Genomic DNA, 21,576 nt, shown 5'->3' on the forward strand with positions numbered 1-21,576 from the left:
TGTTCATTTTTTTAAATAATGACTAACAGAGCTTATGGCAAAGAAGATTCAAGCATGAGAGGCATAGGAGAAATGACAGTGGAGCTCAGAGTGGTGTTTGAAAGCAGGATATAGGATAAATGGGAGGAAATTGAATGGACGATTACAGTGTTGTAAACCTTGCCTCCTAACAGAGTACAATGTGGAGATCCAAACGAGTAGGTAGCCAGGAAAACAGATCAGAAGAAAATAATTATTAAGAGAGGGAAATAGAACTGAAGATAAGACAACCTGCATTGGGAAACAGAGAGAAGAATGTGGCAGGAGAAACAGTCAAAGTCTGGAACTAGTGTCCAAGCAAGGATTATAGCTGGATACTACAAGAAAGAAAAAACAGAATTATCTGCAAGTAAATTAAAAAAATATCTGGAAGTTTGCACCAGTTTCGAAGAGACACAGATGGAAGAGCACTAGATGAGAACAGCATCAGAGAGATGAGAAAATAATCTTTAGGGAAGTTTCCAAGATGTAACTGTGTAGATGGTAATTTTAGAAAGGAACTGAGAAAACTGAAATCTTAGAAGAACGGTGTTAAGGCAAGAAACTACTATATTAAAAACTGTGCACTTTGCAGTATGGTTCAGAATCCAGACACAAAGTAAGAATTGCCCATCATCAACCTGAGATGTACAAAATGCAGATTGGCAAGTAGCTGATATTAAGTAGGGAAAGGTTAAGAGTTTTTCAGTTGTGTAAACAAAGGGAAGATGAAAGGTTGCTGTGGCGTGAGGAATGGATAGTAATCAAAGATTATTTTAAACATGTCACTAAAACTGAAAACAAACATATATAATAATTTGATCTAGTTTTCAGTATGGATAATGTGGGTTCAAAGGCACTATGATTAACAGTAATGAGACATAGAAATTGAATCGATTTCCAAAGGCAAAGCAAAACTCAGTATATTCAGTTTGGGGACGTATCAGGCTCTCAGCAATGGTTCTAGCATATGGAAGTGTGAATTTTGAGTATATTTTTCATGCCAGGATGGTTCTGCACAATTTGAGGATAAGGTGTATGTCACATCAGAATTGCTTCCCTGTGCTCCTCAGAGAGACTGGCTTGCCTTGTCTGCCTTAAAGATTGTCATATTAATCTCCTCCATGCTTAACAAACCACTGATATTCACTTGTTGAAGGTGGAGACAGTTTTGTCCTTTACAGAATGGTTTCATACTCACCTTGTATACAGTGCCTCCTTGATTCTTTAGTTCCCCACTTTCTATGATATTCTGTTCCTAGACTTTTTATGCTGTGTGTCTCTTACAGATAATATTTAAGTAAGTAATTTTGGAATTTCAATCATGTTCTCCACTTGTAACACTACTTTTACTCATCTTTTTGTGCTTTCAATTTAATTGGCAAATGTTTTTGCATTTTTTTCCCTCTATTTATTTGACCAGATGTATGTAAAGTAAGTGGCACGGTGTTTCTTTAAATCAGAGAATCTCAATTTAATAATTAACATAGATGTACAGCTCCAATAGAAGTAAACAAACTGCTGCACTCTGTTGAAAGACCTGTACAAATTCACTGCTTCTGTTCTGCCTAGTTCATCTTCTTCTGTACATAGGTGTCATAACAGAAGAATTAGATATCTTTATGCAATTCTTTGAGGTATGGGAGCTTTCAGATCAGTGTTCAGATTCAACTAATTTTTGATTCACAATTTCCGTTCTCTCTTCCAGGTGTGGTACAACCAAAAAGGTTTCCATTCACTGCCATCCTACTTAAATGAACTCAATAACTTCATTCTGTGGCTGAATTTGCCTCCTAATGTGGATTGGCGAGAGTATGGTAATAGTCATTCTTTAAGTCTCTTTTCATCTTTTGAAAAGTAGTTTCTAAATAAACTAAAAAAAATCCAAGTATGAAAATTTTTCGTAGTATAAAGTAGGATTGCAGAATCACAAATTTCTTGGGAGGATTTGAAAGTGGAACTTTCAATTAAATAGAAGGTTGGTTTGTGTGAAGAATGTAGTACACAATAGGTTAATTGTTTGAATTTACAGCTCACTATGCCGTATGAGTTTCTTACAAAGGATATTCCTGTGGAATAAGTGTAAATTGTTTTGCTGCACTTGGGATGTTAGTCCTTGTGAAACCATTACTAGGGCTTTCTTAAATGGATGATTAATGCACAACAGAGTATGAATTTATAACTGTGCCACTTTGGTCTATCTCCTTATGTAAATATCCAGGGTAAACACAGAGTATCTTGCGTTCACACTGCAATGTCATGTTTCATAGCATCTTGTTACTCAAGGAACAGGAGAGGCTGGTATATCTTGCTATTGTACATAACAACAGAGAGATTTGTATATCTGACATCTGAGTTCTCTGATTCAGATATGTCTGAACTGTATATGAACTAATTAAAATAAAAATTTTAGAAACTGACTTTTAAAAAAAATGACTGCAGCCTAAGAATCAGGTGGTAAGACGTGAACTTTTAGGATGTTGAAATCTAGTTTGAAATCCAAGCTTGATAGTTCAGACTAATTTCTGCCAATTCCAGTTCCTTTCATTCTTAAGGCTCTGTTAAAGAGGAATTAGTTTGGTTTAGAGACATTTTCAAATAGCTTATGACCAATTTTTAAGAGTTTTTGAAAAGGTAGGATGATGATCTGTAATGGCAAAATGACTTTCAGTGTGTTTATAATGAAGAAGGAAGAAACAAGACAAAAATCAGTGAAAAGGGGGAAGGAATCCTGAGTATCTGAAAATAGAAATTCATTAAGAAAAGATTCCAGAATGTCAATGAGAAAAGAATAATTGCCTGCTTTCAAGGTGACTGGGGTTTATTTTTCTAAATGAGTTATGAGAATGAATCAAAGGTAATTTATTTCTGCAGAAAGTTTGAATGAAATGAAATCAGGTATTTTAATGAGAATTTTTAATAAAAATCAATTTTTAATCAAGTTTCCCTGCATTTCATGAATAGTCCTGATGCTAGATTGGTTTTGGTAGCATTAGATATCCCATTCTGGAACTTAAATGTTTAAGTGCCCTTATTTTTATATCTGTCATGAAGAATTGGGGATTTATCATCCAGATTATATTCAGAGAAAATTATAGTTGTCCCAAGGATTATGAAAATGTTATATTTTATGTTGTTGCGTGACATAGAAACACAATAAGCAAACTAATGCTTAATAAATATTTGAAGCTTTGGACTGTCATCTATACAAATATGGGCTCACTATATAATCTTCTGGCAGAATATGTTGGCTAAGTCTCTGCAGAAGTAGAGTTTATGAACTAGAAAGCAGTTTATTTACGTGTATATCTTTTGGAGAGGTGCAATAAAGATGGATTGATCATGCTCTTGAGACATAATGCAGAGGGACCTGTGAGAGAAATCTGAGAAAGTCAAATTATCTACCTATCTATTTGTAGGTATGTATATGTGCATGTACACGTATATGTATACACACGTGTGTACACACACATATGTGTGCGTGTATATGTGTGTATATATGTGTAGAGACAAATACATATGTATATTTAATTTTTTAAAAAACTCAACAGTTTTCGAATGCTATATGGTGCATTTAAGCTCAGTTTACTTTGACTTTTAACTGTCTTTTATTTAAGGATACTGTTTTGATGGACAAAAATTACTTATATGCTTTTCTTGTTAAAATGGTTATATGCAGTCCTGTAAATTAGCTGTCAGAAGTTTACATACAGTGTTTCAACACTGAAATATATTCTTTTTGATTTCTTTTTTCCTCTTGCAAACTCTGTTTATATGTAAAGTCAGTTCTAGAATATTATTAAAAGTTGCTGCGAGGAAGCTTGCTAAGGTGTTGCAGAAATGTAGCTTTGTAATTCTCACTTGCATTAATTCCTTGTTTTTTTCACAGCATAACTTTTTCCTGTTGTCTGCATTTAGCCTGTATCCAGGGCTAAACAACAGCCAGTTGTTCTATTATCCAAATGACCCCTCTCCTCTCAAGAAGGGGGTGTGGGATAAGGAGGGAAGACCCATGGGTTGAGATAAGAACTATTTAACAGTTGAAATAAAATAAAATTAAAAATAATTATGATAAAAATAATAACATAATAATAACATATGCAAACAAGTGATGTACAGTTCAGCTGCTCCCCACCCTTGGCCAATATCCAGCTCATTCCCAGCTAGCAATCCCAGAGCAGGAAAGTCCTGAAACTGCAATCTTGGAATAGAGAAAGTGTAGGCCTCGGGAGCAGAATGATGAGCAAGACCTTCCAGCGACAATGACCACTGAAGAAGACAGGGAGAGAGAGAAGAAGAGTCTGTCGCCAACAAACTTTCCAATTTATAGAGAGCATGACATTACATGGTATGGAATACTCATTTGCCAATTTAGGTGTCAAACACACTGGCCACACTCCCCCCAGGTTCTTGGACATCTGGCTCATTAGCACGAACAAGTTGAAAAGTCCTTGAACACTACAGATACCTACATACCATGGCTGGCTACAAACTAAATCAAAGTGTCTTATCAGCCTTGTTCTCACCTAAGAGGGTGCTGCAGTCTTTTCGAAAATGCAGCTTACTTCAATATGAAGTAGAGCATTATCATGGTTGTAAACAGAGTAGCAACTACTATGATATTAGAACAACCCTGAAAGAGGTCAATAGTTTATTTAAACATTCAAATAAATACTGAGGAACCCTTACAGAGTGTTATATCCCACAGGATATAACACAGTTATTTAAATCCTGCAAGTATTTCTTGAGCATGAACCCAGCTGGAGATCTCACAAGTTCTCTGTCATTAAAGGCAATGTGCTTAGTTCTACCTGCTTTGCTTGCAGCAACAGACCCAGGAACTTTTGTAGGAGATTGGTAGTACTGATCCTAGTTTGTGACAGGTTTTAGTGATAAGGAGCTGAGAAGGAGGCTAAATGCTTTTGTCTAATGTCTTTTCTTCAGTCAAGAGGATACAGGGAATATAGACTTAGGATTTTGCATGAGAGTTTGAAGGAATAAGTTATACCCAATGACACATAGGGCATATGCTACCTTGTGCTGATTTATATCCCAAGGGATTTGTATCTGTTCAAATAATTGAGAAAAATTTATGATTGTCTTTCTTGTGTCGGTCCCAGTTACTGATTCTTGCTTATCCTGAGTATGCAGGAGCAGGGAATGATAGTTATTTGGTTATCAAAAGTACTTCCTTTTTATTATCGTGTACTCTGATCTTCAAATGCTTTCTCTGAAAGTGGAGAGATTTCTCTTTTCCCCCCCATATGGGATTATCAGTAAGCTTCTCTGTGAGGATGCTTGGAAAGTTAAACTGTTTGCTTCTTGTAATTTTGATGTAAAGAGTGATATGGTTGTTGAAGAAAATATGTGTGCCAGCTGGAGGTGCATGTAAAGAGATGAAGCGACAGAAGTTAACCAGATTGATTTACATCTCTTTATCATAGTTAATGGATCAGATGTCTGTTTTGGAACAGCAGTTCAGGAATACTTCTGTTATGAAAGTAGCTCATCTTCTGTACCATGTGGATAGCCACCTCTAGCTTCATAATCACATAAGTCTGTGTTTCTATTGTGGAAAAAAATCAAACTCATCTGTCTCACTGGAAAGAAAACCAAATACGTTTTGTTTTCCAATGGGTTATAAATTTGGTGACAAATAATGAAAATGAAACAATGTAAAAAAAAAAAAACAACAACCAAACAGAAAGACTGTTCAGCATGAGAAGGTAAGATATACACAGTTTTTGTCAAAACCCTTCAGCTCTGGCTGGTCTTCAAGCTTACATGAATGATGTTTGTATGTTTTGAAATCTTTCTGAAATGCTGCATTCCTACAATTAGATTATGTAATTGTGAGCAAATAAAAAATGGAATAATGAAGTAAGAGGAATAAAAAACTAAAAAGCAATATTTTTTGCTTAAGCTTAAGACAGAAATTCTGATCAAGTAAAAATGTTATTTTTCGCCCCTATTTGTATTCAGTTGAGTCAGAATGTGCTTATTGTGCTGGAATATAGAGGAAGGACTATTACCTGCCTCTTAGAGTAAGGCTATATAAAGAAAAAAGGAGTAGTAGTCATCTATAACGATGTCTGTAAAGTACAGTGGTCAAAAAAAGCTCTTACCTCATTATTCAAAGAACAGAAATGTATCAATATAGAAAGGCCTTATGCGATGCAGCTGCCCCATCTCAGGACTTCAATAGAAGTCATTGATTTTTTTAAAAACCTTTCATGCTAGGACTCATTGTAAGTGTTCATATAGCATCCTCATTTATTTCAGATTCAGTTCTTCAAAAGAGCTGAAGAGATCAAGAGACCCATTTTCAGCTGAGTTTTGGTGGAAAGTGACTGAATAGTTTTCTGATTGCTTTGCAAATTGTAACTTTAAACCAGTTTTCAAAGGAACCTGTGAAATGGCATTTAGTAGGAACCTTCTTAACCATGTCTTGTTAGAGAGGGGAAAGTGAAATATAAATCATTAATGAGGGTGCTGCCTGTGAAATTCTCCATAAAATAAAAGTTGTAATTTTCAGTAAATAGTAATGTCTCATTTTATACAAAGAGAAATCTCATCATAAATTTTTAAATGCCTAAGAAAAGCTTGTAAAAAGCATATATATATATATATGTGCTACCTCTATTTTTGTTGCACATATCATTTTATTTTATTCTAATTTATTTTGTTCTAATCTGAAGTGAAATATCTGGAATAAAGAAACTTAGATTGGTCTTCTATTCAAGTTTATAACAATTATGATACTTGGAATTTGTAGCACAGATCCAAATTGATGTATGTACTCAAGACTCAGCATGCTACGTGACAGAAAGAAGAGAGAGTTTACAACACAGTGCCAAGATACAGACTCAGACACACCCAAAATACAGTGCAGAACCACAAAATATACCTAAAGACAGCTCTGATTAGTCTATGGTGATGGCATACAAGCTTGAAGACCCTGGAGATTTTTTCCTCTAGATCTCTCCACCCTATATTGAAAAAGTACTGCTTAGTTCATATCACTGTCCTCATTTTTACTGCAAAACCACAGATTTCATAGTGTGTGATTATGTGGCAAGTTGAATCCAAGCAGGATGGACTGGGCTACCAGTGTTCTGTATAACCTACAGGAAGAAAACTTTCCAAGTCTCTAAGACTATTCCAAATTCCATGTGGCTTTCTTTTCTGACAGTTGGTCAAGTAGTTTAGATTTGAAATAGAATACGTAGAGCACTTTCTCTTGAAGGCACAGTTTGCAGACTGCTACTTGCGTTCACTTACTCTCTGAATACAGCATTAAAACCCTGATCTATTATAAGGATCTCCATAGGCACAGTTTTTCCTGTTCTTGAATTGCTTATGCAGGGCTTTGGAAAGATTGGAATTGATGACTATCACAGTTTTTCACCTGTGCCCATTAAGAAGCCTAAATCATCACTATAAAAATAGTGTGACCACCTCCATGCCGAAGACAGAAACAAAGGCTATTTTAGGGCAATTGAGAAAATTCTGGTTGCAATTAAGTCAGGAGAATATAATGGCAAACTAGATTTGGAAGACATAGTTTTATATGGAGAAATTTATGAAAAGAAGCAGAGTTCGAGCTGGTTCATATCGTAATTGTTGATATTGCCTTTCAAGTTTTTCCCTTGTGAAGAGTGATTTGGTAAAATTTGCCCTGAGGGCTGTTAACACAAGGCTTGCAAATACAATTCTTAAAAAAATCCTTGCATAAACACCACATACATCTGTTTAATAGGAGCTTTGTCATCTAAAACTTCTTGGTTTATCTGTCATTTATGGTTTTTATTTTAAGTCCTCAAAGATGGTGTTTAATTTTCAACTTAATGAGCATCATTATAGCAGCTTTACATACTGAGAAGGCATATAAAAGCAAGAAAGCATCAATAAGTAGATTTTGTATTGGAAAAGAGATATATGTAAAGTAAGATGGTCTAGGTGGTTATGAGAAATTCATGAGGGGATAGATTATAAAAGTACACAGAAAGTATAAAAATACAAAATAAATAAATAAAATAAAAATAAAAAAATACATATAGTAGCAAATAGCGTATTTCAAATGTGTTGGCTTATTTTACTATTGAACATAGTTTATAATTTACTCCTCCTTAGGTTCAAGGGAACTTTTTTTCCTCTGTGAATTACAAGCCATTTTGTTGGCTTTATAGAAATTCGTCACCTATTTTTGGACAATGGAGGGGAGGGAAGAAATCATTATACTAAAATCTGTAGCAAATGCAGAAGACCATCATTCTCCAAACTAATAGAAAATTTTAAAATAATGAATGAAAGGCAAGTGTTGTATTTAATACATTGATACACTTTTGAATTGTAACATAGAACTGAACTTAGCTTAGCATAGTCATACTTCGGTTAATGGTAATTCAGCAACCCTGGGAAATTTTATCTATCTCAGTTGTGTGTGTAAATTTTCAAAAATGCAATCCTTTGTTTCAGGTGCATGGTTTGAATGGAAATTGACTGTAGAAAATGGTTACTACTTTTAAGAAGAGCAATTACTTTTTGGAACTCTTCTATCGAAGGGAATTAATTCAGTGCAATTTGCTTTTTGATGAGTATTGTATGATACAAGACTGCAAGGAGCATTATGCTATTTAATGTCATGGGTTTTTATTTCCCCCAGCAATTATCTCTTTTTCACAGTCTGTTTATTCTGTACTAGTAAGTTGTAGCTGTGTATTTCTGTGTGTGTGTTGTGGTTTAACCTGGCAGACATCTAAACACAACACAGCCGTTCACTCACTCCCCCCTGCAATGGGATGGAGGACAGAATCGGAAAAAAGGTAAATCTTTTGGGTGGAGATAAAGACAGTTTAATAGCAGAGAAAAGGAAGGGAAAATAATAGTAGTAGTAGTAATAACAATAATAGTAATAATAATAATTAATAAAGAATATACAAAACAAGTGATGCACAGTACAATTGCTCACCACCTGCTGGCCGATACCCAGCCAGTCCCTGAGCTGCAGCTGCAGCCTCCCAGCCAGCTCCCCCCCAGTGTTATTGTCCAGCATGACATCATATGGTCTGGAATATCCCTTTGGTCAGTTGGGGTCAGCTGTCCTGGCTGTGTCCCCTTCCAGCTTCTTGTACACCCCCAGCCTCCTAACTGGCAAGGCAGTACGAGAAGCTGAAAAGTCCTTAGTGTAAGCACTGTTGAGCGACAACTAAAACGACAGTGTATTATCAACATCATGTTCATCCTAGATCTGACAAACAGCACTATGCCAGCTACTAGGAAGAAAACTAATGCTATCCCAGCCAAAACCAGGACAGTATGGAACCCAAGTCAACTGCTGTAGACTCTTGTTTAATAGCAAAGCAGTAATCTAAAAGTTTTGTTAGTTTCCCCTTGGGATCTGTGCACTTAGTATGGACAGGCCATGGTGATTTCAGGAGAGAGATTGTTTCCAGACGCATTAAATTTTCCTGAGCAGAAGTTATTCCTTGTAAAATAGTTGATGTGATTTTTGCTTTTGTTATGTTTTGTATGTTTCAATAATTCTCTGTGGGTCTTTTTGAAAAGTTTCAGCAGTGCAATTGATCTTCTATAAAATTACTTGACTAGGTTCTCAGAACGTGTAAGTGGGCAAACCTGTGTTTCTGAGCATGAATACATTTGCACAGGAAATTGCACAAGCATGAACTCATAGCTCTGTTTTTGCTAGTGCGTATTCTTCTCACTGAATACAGCAGATAGTTGATAGAAGTAGAGCAATGGGACGCCATTCAGATCAGCCTGGATTAAGTAATGGAACATAGTGGAGAACCTTCCTTTATTCCTGGCAAACTGCCCCAGTTCTGGATGCTTTATGGACAATAATTCTCTACCACAGTCCACGTGACAGGTTTACCTGTCTCACAATTCTGGGAAAAGGGATGTGAATCAGTAGGACCTATAGGTCTCCAAGTCTTGGCATTTTCTGATCATGGGCACTATTTTAAGATTTACAATGTCTAAAAATGCTAACCATTGAGCCAGAGCAATTTTACTGTAGGATTTCTGTCATCTGAAGCCTAGGGGAAGGCAGTGTGGTTAGGGCACTCAAATTCTTGATCATGAAGGCAAGACCTTGACAATCATGGGAAGATCCTCTATAACTAGAACTTGGCCCATAGCCATAAAACAGGAGGCCTGGAAGATGCATTTCTGCTCTTTGACAATTTGGCTGGGCACTAGTGAGTACAAGAAACACATTTTATGTTGTTAACGTCTTGTTTTAGTGCTTCTGAAATTATCAGCATTCCCATTTTCCAAAAGCTTTCCTCCACTCTAACTAGATTAAGTCTGAAAATCAGATTTTCTTTTTCTCTTTTTTTTTTTCCCCTAAGCAGATCTGAAAATAAGTTCAGATTGTTACCAGATTGTAAACTGAAATTAATCTGGTTTAACTCTATTTTTGGCTACAAAGGTCTAATTCAATAAGGATTCTATATATCTATATCTGAAATAAAGACATTCTTTCTTCTAATATGCACGCCTTTATTCAATCATTGGAAAAGCTTAGCAAAAATTTTTGAGAATGAAATTTTTTTTTCTATCATACTACTTTTCCTTTACATAAATGGAATTTCAGCTAATACTTCACTCCAGTGTGAAAAAGTAGTTTTCTTTGATATGCCAGTTTTTGCTTCAGAACAAATAGCAGCTATTGTTTAAAAAATTAATGGTGTAAAAGAAAAACAAAGGAAAACTTTAAACAGTCCCTCTAGGCAAATGACGTGAAATACTTCTGCAAATAGCACATGTATCTACTAGTGATGAATCAAAACCTTATTGGCTTGAACATTCTTTTGATTTATCAAGTATCGTTGGGCTTCAGTGTACAGCTTTTAACTGTATTTGAAAAATCTTTATCCTGTGCTAGTTTTGTGTGTGAGTTAATCATCATCCTCTGTTCAGCTTTTTACCCCACAGTGACTTAGTGATATCTAGATTACTTTGGCTTGAAGATGAGCAATGAAAAATTAAAGGGACAAAAATAAATGTGTAGATATACTTGGTCAGATTGCACCTGTTACTGGAAAGAAGACAATTTTTAATCTTTATACACCTGGACTCTTAACAAAATGTGACAAAGTGTGTTCAATTAAGTGACGCCCTGCAGAGTCCATCTAAGGCTATCAACAATTTATTTCTTTGCCAAATACACTAGAAAGATTATAATTGCTGTTAGGGTGGATTTTGCATATTTTTTAAAAAATCAGGAACAGCATAGTTTTATTTTACATGTTCTAATCAGATAGTCCTGGTTTGATCTCACTGGAAGAATTTCCAGTTGGTATTCTGTTACAGCTGGCACACCTGTCAGGTACACACAGTGAAATAATAAGGAACAGCATCAAGACCACTTAGGCAACATCTTTTGCACTGACAATGTTTTGCATACCACCCCCTCATTTTTATTCCTTTGCTTGAAGAGAAAAAAAGCAAAAAGCCACAGTTTTTTTCCATAAACTGCCTTCCAATTCTGAAGTTCAGTTTGCTAGATTGTTACAGGCTGGTTGTACCAAGAACCAAAATAAGCCTAAGAATGCATTGCCTACTCAGGATTTTTTCTTGGTCTCCCAAAGTGGGTATCTTTTTAATTGAAAGCTCTACAGTTTCAATCTGAGGTCTGAATTTAGCTAAATGGTTTTTCTCTGCAAAACATCAGCAACCTAAAAATGTTTTTAGCACTGTTAAAATACCAAGTATATACATTTAAATAACAATGTACCTTACTCCAGAAGATTACATATCTGAAAAAATTCTACTTCAGGTTTTGTATTTGGTCTCTTCTGTGATGTAAACCTGCAGCAATATATAACATTTTTGAACTCATTTCTGTGGTTCAGAATGCAGAAAAACAGCTATTAGTTAGAGTTTGGTGGATCCAGACTCTGGAACCCACTTGACAGAAGACAGTATTTGGTTTGGCAACTTGGTGATTGACCTCTTTCTGTTACTTACTAAGTATTTAGCTTTTTCATTCATCTTTTGTAATGAGAGATCAACAGTATACTGTTGAAGACCTGATGTAGCATTTACTATTTCATAATTTATTTTTCTTTCCCCAGGGATTACACTCTATAGCCAGCCATACGCAGGAGCCTTGCTGGATGAGGACAAAATGTGAGCAAACTCTTAAAACATATAATAGCTGCAATGAGCAGGCAATTGAAACTATTCCTTCAACAAGCATGTATGTTGCATGTGATAGATGTGACTTGACAGATGCAATTCAGTTCCACTGAGTGAAGCGTTTTCTCTATTCTGGTCTTTATATGTCAAGTCTAAGTTTATATCGACTGCACTTTACAGAGTGTTTGTGAGCAGGTCGTGACATTTTCAAACAGGTTAACTGCTTTAAATGATCGTCAAGTTTTTAAATTTTAATTTTCTGTAAAGGGGGAAATATTTGCAAAGTTTTCACTTTACTATTCAGACTTTAAACACACGCTGTTCTGTAACTCGTGTAGTTTTGCAGCTTAACACATCATCTTGCTCCTGTTCTCTGATCAGATGTTGACAGTGTACAAACACGGTGTTTGCAAACAGGATTAAAGTCCTAACACCTAGTGTTGTTTTGGTAAGAAGGTGGCCTTGAAAATGTTTGGGTTTGGCAAGGTTTTTTTCGCTATGTGTTTTCCTTATGCCGTTTTGCTTTGTACCCTAGAATGGAGAATGTTCGTCAGTGTGGGGTAGCGCTATGTGTCATGTTGGGTTTCTCTATCCTCACCGCGTCCATTGGAAGTGCCGTAGTGAAAGACAGAGTACTTGGCACAAAACGCTTGCAGCATATCACGGGCCTGGGTTACAAAACTTATTGGTTTGCTAACTTCTGCTGTGATATGGTATGTATCGTATGGGACAGCATATGTCCAGGTGTAAATTTTTAACTAGTTTGTCATAAATGAGCAAAAGGAGATACGGTCACAAGACACGTGAATGAGATTTGAATTGTGCAGAGCACCAGCTCTTGGTTGTCATACTAACAAGCATTGGGACACCATTCCAACTTTAATACTGTCAGATAAAATTCTTTATGGCAGGGATTATGTTCTTCGTTTTCCAAAGTTGAATCATAAGATAAAGCATATGCTAGCTTTAGGTGCCTACACTATTTTACAAATAAAAGGAAGCTGGCTAATCAACCTAGACAGAGAGAATCTTCCACCCAGCAGTTCATAGCAGGAGTTTCTGTGCTTTGAGTTGCCACTGACAAAATCTTTCAGATTATTGGAGAAGCCTGAAGATACTAGTCAGCTACTTTAAAGGCATAATTATGTTGTCTGTTGGTGGATAATACAAGAGCTACTCATAACTGGCACTTTTTACTTCTGGAGACATAGACAATAGAAAACATTATTTATGAATTCACATGCACAGAATGACCTAGATCAGAAACAGGTGAGGTCTCTGTCCTGAACATTTATTTTTCTCATACAAAGTAATTTCTACCATTGTTGGCATTACAAATAGTATTGTCTACATGCAATTCATTAACAAATTCTCTTCTTTTGAAAATACCACAAAAGTTAATATTTTTCCCTAAATCTTACTCTTTTATCAAATGTACAGACAGGAGTGCCACTGGGACCTGACTTTGGCAGGACAGATTTAGGCCAACATAGTTAAATGAAATAAGAATTTTTGTTTACCTTCTTCAAGCCTGAGAAGTTGATTTCTGTTGAGGCCAATAAGCAAAGGTGATGAAACAGAATCAACTTTCTCAAGTCATTGCTGTTGCCCAGTCACTGATTTTTCATCATCTGTGTAATGGAGCTTGTTTAGATTCCATTTAAGCATGAATTCTGCAAATTACCTTCAAATATCTTTTTCAAAGACTCTTTAAAAACTAAAATTAAAAATGGTACTGTTATAGATGTGGATATATATATGTGTGCGTGTGTGTATATATATGTAAGATATACATATATATCCCTTAGTGAAAGATTTGTTCATAATTCACTTGTGATGAGGCTTCCTATAGTATTAGTTGAGTGTTTGGAGGGAATTTGAGATTAGATCATCTAGTTCTGGGAAATTACTGTTTTTAAAGAACTGGGGTGATGTGTTTTGACTTCACTTCTCAAAGAAGGTGTTTTGGATCCTGAGATTGGTTTCAGAGGCAATAGTGAACAGTTGGACTCACATGGATTATTCAAAAATAAAAAGATTCCTGGCCCCAGAGAAGGGATATAAATTTTATGCACCTTGCTTAACACTCTGGGTCATGGAAGGAAGGACTGGGATCTAGCATAGGCAACACAAACATAAACAGAGATTTTTGGAACACTCTCTGTTCTCATTCAGATTATTCTAAATCTGAAACATTAAAGCTTCACCCATCCATGCTTGAAATCAGGATTTTCACACTTGAGCAAGCTTGAGCAAGCTTGAGGTAAGAGCACGTTTCTCCAAATATTCCTTTTTCTGCCATGTCAGATAAGAGGGCTTGGTTAAAAACAGTCCTTCATCATTCAGTTTCTCCTTTTGCAGCAAACTACACTCATTATTTTCTGCCAATGTCTTCCTTTCAAAATGTTCTCACAAATTCAGCACGGTACTGCATGATCAATCATGATCTGGGAAAGAATAGACGCTGTTTTAAATGCTAATTGTGATGCAGATCATTTAGGGACACTGAACATACGAATACGTGAACTGTCAAATTTGAAATCCCTCTACATATTTTAAGTATTACAGGCTGTGTCCTGTATCATTGGTAGCATAATCTTTACTATACCTACAGAAGTATTTGATGTATGGAATTGCTGTGATGAGAATCAGGCTGTTCTTACTGTATTTGTACATGTGAATGGTACTCTTCAATATGTTCAACAAATGGAAAATGTATAAGTGCTAAGAAAATTTCATGACAAATAGAGATGTTTGGTTCAGATTAAGCTTGTGTCACTAGAGGAGCAAAATTAAGGTTATTTTATTTGTACATGCCCAAATTCTATAACATACCATGTTTTTAGGTAAGATTTCTAATAAAATTTAATGTTTAAAGTTATTTATTTATTTCTAGAAAAAAGTCCCAGGTCTGTTGAAACATATTGGGACTCAGATGCTTTGAGACTACCATATTTTTTAAACAGTTCCAGGATAACTGAAACCTAAATCTGTGGAGTGTTATGGTATGATTTTTGTATATGGCACTGAATAAGGTACACTGTGAACAAGCTGAAAACATTACATCTGTCTACACTTCACCCCGTTGCCCTTCTCTTAAAAAAATGTTTGAGTTCCCATTGACAAAGTGACACCCTCTGGTTTAATTTTGAACCAGATTGCATGATACTGCAGTATGAAAGTCCAATTTTAACAGTAAGGATGTAGTTCTTTTGCACTGAATATTTAGCTAGACCTTGATTTGTTACCTCTATTGCAGTTGCATCTCAGAATCTCAGTTATATTAGGATAAGGTGAAATATTATATAAGCAGAAATGAATGCAGTCACTGACTTAACAAGCTCAGCTTCAATGCATAGAGCTGGCAGACACTGAGAATGGAACTGAGCACAGATTTTAACATCTTGCCATTGCTAGTTGCAAGCAGAATCCGTCTCTCTTGAATACTTGGGTATGAATCCCCTGTACCAATCACATCTTCTCTCCCTTAAGTATTTTGTTACCATTATGTCAAGAGACTAAACAGAGAAACCACCTTTCCTATTGCCTAATGGCTGTAACTCTTCTAAATATTATATCTGTTCCCATTAAAAGCCGTCATTTGCTTCATCAGCACACATGGTCCTTCATTAAAGTCTCTTTTAAAATTGTATCCTTACTACTCTCCTATGACTGAAGCACCAATCATTGAAACTGCTATTTCTCAATCCAAGACTCTGTATTCACAGTATAATTTTACGTTTTGGAGCAATAGTCCCATATGGACTCATTATCTTGGAGAGTTAGCTTGTTAAATGGATGTATTGGAAAGGTCAATAGAAATGGAATTAAGGGGAATATTTTGTAGTCAGATTTTATTTTGTCAGGCTGTTTCATGTGCATATGGGTAAAAGGGGCAGTTTCACAGCAAGTGCGGACTATGAAATCTCAGAGCTCTTCTGCCTAATTCTTCGTAATTTATAGTGTAATTATATTGCAAATATGGAAAAGTTAATTTGTAGAGCCCTTCTATGCTAATTAAGTAAGACCAGCAAGAGATGCTCACCTGCGAAGTGCCTTCTTTCTTCTGTTTCTAGCTGTTCTACATGGTTCCAGTCACCCTGTGTGTTGGCGTTATTAGTGCCTTCCAGCTATCAGCCTTTACTTTCCGAAAGAACTTGGCAGCTACTGTTCTCCTGCTGATACTCTTTGGGTATGTGATTGGAAATGCTACCCTGGAATTATAGCTTGTAAGAAACAAACAGAAATCTTTAAACTTGGTTTGCACCTGCTGCTGGATGCATGATTTTCTCTCTTTGGAAATGATTATGATTCAGCAAAAGTTAGTGAGAAAACAGTCTGAAACACGAGTTTGAAAGTTTCACATGGAAAGTGGAGGGAGATTTGCTCCTGCATTTAAAAAAAGGAAAAAAAAAAAAAAAGGACTGGAAATGTCTCAGAATATACTCAGCCTGTTTAACAATCATTTTCTGTTAGAAATTGATTGTATGTTATCTTCCAGAAAATGAGGGAATAATAACATGGTCAGGTCAGAATTTCAGTGCTTAGCTGTGCAGAATATCATCAAGAAGGTAAGAAATGGATGTCTTTTATTACAGTTCTACCTATTTTCTGTAATTCTGCAATTTTACACAGCTCTAGGAATTTATATTTCCAATGAGAAGTCTGTCCGATGTGAAGTACTGGGCTCATTAGAGATTCGTCTCCAAATAGTACTGTGAGAGAGGAAAGTCCTCCCATATAAACCTTTTGCTTGAAAAAACAATTATAAAAAGTTTGAAGATGAATAGTTACAGAATAAGCATTCTGAGAAGAAATTTCTTCCTTATCTCAAGGAACAAATTGCTGTTATCTTTGTAGGGGGGAATGCATATCTTACAGGACAGTTGTTTAAATAAGTAAATATAACTGCTCCATGAGAGAATCACAGGGAAGGAAAGCAGAAAAGACCTTCTGCAAGATCAGGACATGTTCCATTCCAGGAAGAGTCTCAGATAAACACCTTTAAAAAAATCTTACTGTATTTCATCTTGAAACTGTTTTCAGGATCTCATGCCTCCAGCAATTACTTTTTTAGAAAACTGTTTCTGTATTTGCATAGCTGAATGCATTCTTTGAAATTCCTGCCTAAGTTTATTTGAAGCCATACTTCATACTTCTACCTCATGAAACCTCTTTTGCAAGCCCAAACAAGCCAATTCCTCTGTTGTAAAAAGGCCTTCCCATTCCCTGAAGAATTCTATTTATCATTTTTCCCTATAACTCCAGTTTGAGCTGATCCTTCCTGGGCATGAGTGGCCAGACTAGTATGTAATATTCTAGAGGTCCTGATGCCAGGGCCTTTTAAATAACTCAGATGAAACATCTAAAGTTTGTACTTTTCTCCTCTCTGTATCACTCTTGTGTTCCTCCTCCTTTCTTCTGCACTACTACCAATTGATTCCTTCAAGTTAAAGGCAGAAATTCTTATCTGTCTTACTGTAAAGACTTTACATTACTAAATCTCATCCTCATTTTTTTTATTACCTTTTGTCATGGTTTAACCCCAGCCAGCAACTAAGCACCACACAGCCACTTGCTCACTCCCCGCCCTGGTGGGATGGGGGGAGAATCAGAAGGGTAAAAGCATGAAAACTTGTGGATTGAGATAAAGACAGTTTAAGTTTCAAACCCCCTGCCATGGGCAGGGACACCTTCCACTAGAACAGGTTGCTCAACGCCTCATCCAACCTGGCCTTGAACACTTCCAGGGATGAGGCAGCCACAACTTCTCTGAGCAACCTGTTCCAGTGCCTCACCACCCTCTGAGTGAAAAATTTCTTCGAAATCTCTCCTCTTTCACTTTAAAGCCATTGCTCCTTGTCTTATCACTACACACCCTTGTAAAAAGTCCCTCTCCAGCTTTCCAGTAGGCCCCCTTTAAGTACTGGAAGACTGCAATAAGATCACCCCGGAGCCTTCTCTTCTCCATGCTGAGCAGCCCCAACTCTCGCAGCCTGTCTTCATAGGAGAGGTGCTCTAGCCCTCGGATCATCTTCGTGACCCTCCTCTGGACTCGCTCCAGCAGCTCCATGTCCTTCTTGTGTTGGGGACTCCAGAGCTGAACACAGTATTCCAGGCGGGGTCTCACGAGAGCAGTATAGAGGGGCAGAATCACCGCCCTCGGCCTGCTGGCCGTGCTTCTTTGGATGCAGCCCAGGATACGATTGGCTTTCTGGGCTGCCAGCGCACATTGCCGGCTCATGTTGAGCTTCTTATCCACCAGCACTCCCAAGTCCTTTTCCTCAGGGCTGATCTCAATCCATTCTCCGCCCAGCCCGTACTTGTGCTTGGGATTGCCCTGACCCATGTGCAGGACCTTGCACTTGGCCTTGTTGAACTTCATGAGGTTTGCACAGACCCACAATGTTTACTTGGAAAGACAAACACCATCACTCTCAATGTCGTCCCCCCACCCCCTTCCTCTTCTTCCCCCAGCTTTATATGCTGAGCATGATGTCATATGGTATGGAATACCCCTTTGATCTGTTGAGGTCAGCTGTCCCAGCTGTGTCCCCTCCTAACTTCTTGCCTGTCCTGAGCCTACTCACTGGTGGGGTGGTGTGAAAAGTAGAAAAGGCCTTTACTCTGTGTAAGCGCTGCTCAGCCGTAACGAAAACATGAAAACATCTCTGCATTATCAACACTGTTTTCGACACAAATTTAAAACATAGCCCCATGCTAACTACTGCAGAGAAAATTAACTCTATCTCAGCCAAAACCAGTACACTTTTACAACTGCTGAATCCTTCTTGTAGTCCAGTTGCCGTGACCCTAGCGTAAGAATGGCCATCTATAGAGATCTTATTCAAGCAGCAAAAGAACCATACAACTCATACTTGTGTGCGTGCTGAAGTCATGACATGTTTTCTGTGGTGTGCTATACAGTTTGGTCCTGCCCACAGTGTACTCATAAATCCCAGTTGCTAAGAGTTAACGCTGGCAAGGTTTTAAAAAAAATATTGAGTTAAAGTTTGGGTATTTCAGAAGAAACAAGCATTGACTGAAAAGCTGGACTAAAAATTTTTTTGTGAACTGCAGATGTAGCTTAATCATCTCAGCATAATCCCTCCTGTACTGTTCAGCTTTGGCTGATATAAGTTGTTATAGTGATTTTAAACAAGAAGGTCTTTGTATTTAATGTGTATTAGCATATATTAAAGATACAATAACTGTCAGTCAGTAAGTTTAACATATCTCAAAGACACTCTGATAAATTTCAGAGTTGCCACTATTCCTACTCTACCCTTTACTCAATCTAACTACACAGTAAATGTGATGAAGCCTATTGTGGCCATTTTATCCTTCCCCAGTACTGTGAGATCAATACTGTGAGAATGAGATAATTCTCATTTATCTGCATTCCATAATGCATTTTTTCCTTTTAAAATTTTATTTTTTTCTCTTCAGGGTACACTTCTGCAGCATTTCTGATCTAGAATAAAGATAAAAATAGCCCAGTTATATGAAAAGATTAAGCTATGTACCAGAAGGGGATATGTCTGAAAGAATAATCAACAATTTCCTAGTGTGCTACTTTAAAACTAATTTCCTTTAAAAATATAATGGTCTTTTATTTAAACTGCATTTTTTACTCTTTTAGCTTATAGCAGAAGTGTTTTATAGTGCAACTCCTTAAGAACTTTTGTCCAAAATGCTCTATCTTTGATACTTACAAAATAACAAATCACAACTGAATCTGAAGTAAAAGAAAGAGGGTAGAAATGTAGGCATGACTGGCAGCTACTTTAAAAGCTGCATTTGAACATCATATAACTTTAGTACTCTGAAAGTCTTACTCATTTCTTAGCAGCTATAAGCAAACAAATCAAATTTTACTTTCATTGACAGCAGAGTAACAGCACTCTAAATCACGTCTATTTCCAGAACTATTTCCAAGGATGGACTTGTCTTGCATTTATGGTATTGTAATTGAGAGCAAAACTTAGAACAGTGATTTTGGTATGTGCATGAAGGGAAGAAAAGATTGTATGATTAAGACCAGTAACAGGATGCTGAAAAGTATAATGTTATCTCTAATATTTACAGTCTTCATTTGAGACCCAAACATTAAGTCATTTAACCTTTATCTTCCTGTAAACTGAGAATAACATCACTATTACTTCACAGTAGGATTTGAAAATTTGTTTCTTAAGGTAAAGGATTTTGGCATTCTTGGATGAAAAAAGTTCATCTGTAAAGTACACAATAGTGAATGTAAAAGGGACTTTTGTGCCTCATAATCGAATGTACTGTTTAATGCAATGAAGAAGTGAATTCACAGATTTGTGGTTAGCTGCTCTTGCATTAAGCTCACTATTGAAACAATTGTATATACATCTAGTAATATTATATAAGATGAATTTATATTTAGGTAATGCTGACGATCTCTGGCAAATTTCAGTTCTCAGATATCACTGACACAAATTTTAGTTCCAATTCAAGGATTAATGCTTTTTTCCTTGTTTTTTAAATCTATTTTCTTTTTTCTTCCTTTTTTTCTTTGCCTCTTTCTCTGCTCACTCTCTGCTTTTTTTCTTGTTCTTTATTTTTCTATGGAAGCCTCTGAGAAAAGCTGATTGCTCAGCATCCATGATTTAAGTTTCAAATATTTGATTTTAATTCTATCTCTATGTAAGAGGCTTGTTAAGATTCATGGTTTGCAACTATTCAGAAATCAGGGCTGTGAACTTTCTGGAACAGTGAAAGTGAATATATGCACTTAATATATACAAAAATGGATCATATCTGCCCATCACATGGCACTAGATATATCTACAGAATCATAAGTTAATATGATAAAGAAAATATATCCTGTATTTGTCCTTTTTTCACAGTTGGTCAAAATAGTTGTTTGCATGTCTTAAAAATCACGAGTAACTGTTGGGTATGATAACTGACTTTTTTTTTTTTTTGATGAGGCCAAAGCATAACTTATTTATGATAATTTTGTTTCTTTAAACTTTCAGATATGCAACTTTACCATGGATGTATCTTGTATCCAGATTCTTCTCAAGCTCAGATGTAGCTTTTATTTCTTACATCTCCTTAAATTTTGTGTTCGGCCTGTGTACCATGCTGGTGACTCTCTTACCTCGTTTGTTAGCTATTATTTCCAAAGTGCAGGTCAGTATAAAACCTTTGCTTTATCTTACTCATAAGTGAGATGTACACACACGTGCATACACATAGATGTTTGTGTACATAGATATGCATATTTACTAATATACACAGACAAGATTTTTTCCCAGCAGAAAAACTTATGTTTTAAACATTCATTATTTTTCCGTCCCAGTGTATACTGTATTGCTTGTTATGTTGAATTTTAACTTGTTTATAACAAACAAACAACAA

General features: G+C 36.3%; 1 protein-coding gene across 1 annotated transcript in view; it reads left to right on the forward strand.

Annotated features, from left to right (window-relative positions):
- Positions 1–21,576, forward strand: part of LOC104380972 (ATP-binding cassette sub-family A member 13-like) — a 155,317-nt gene that overhangs the window by 88,051 nt on the left and 45,690 nt on the right. Inside the window, exons 29-33 of the mRNA XM_086608936.1 lie at positions 1,727–1,835; positions 12,120–12,174; positions 12,719–12,896; positions 16,260–16,375; positions 21,192–21,348. Coding sequence (XP_086465062.1) covers positions 1,727–1,835; positions 12,120–12,174; positions 12,719–12,896; positions 16,260–16,375; positions 21,192–21,348 — 615 coding nt within the window. The remainder of the gene's footprint in view (positions 1–1,726; positions 1,836–12,119; positions 12,175–12,718; positions 12,897–16,259; positions 16,376–21,191; positions 21,349–21,576) is intronic.

This window comes from Tauraco erythrolophus, chromosome 3 (assembly GCF_009769465.1).
Source record: "Tauraco erythrolophus isolate bTauEry1 chromosome 3, bTauEry1.pri, whole genome shotgun sequence".
NCBI lineage: Eukaryota > Metazoa > Chordata > Aves > Musophagiformes > Musophagidae > Tauraco > Tauraco erythrolophus.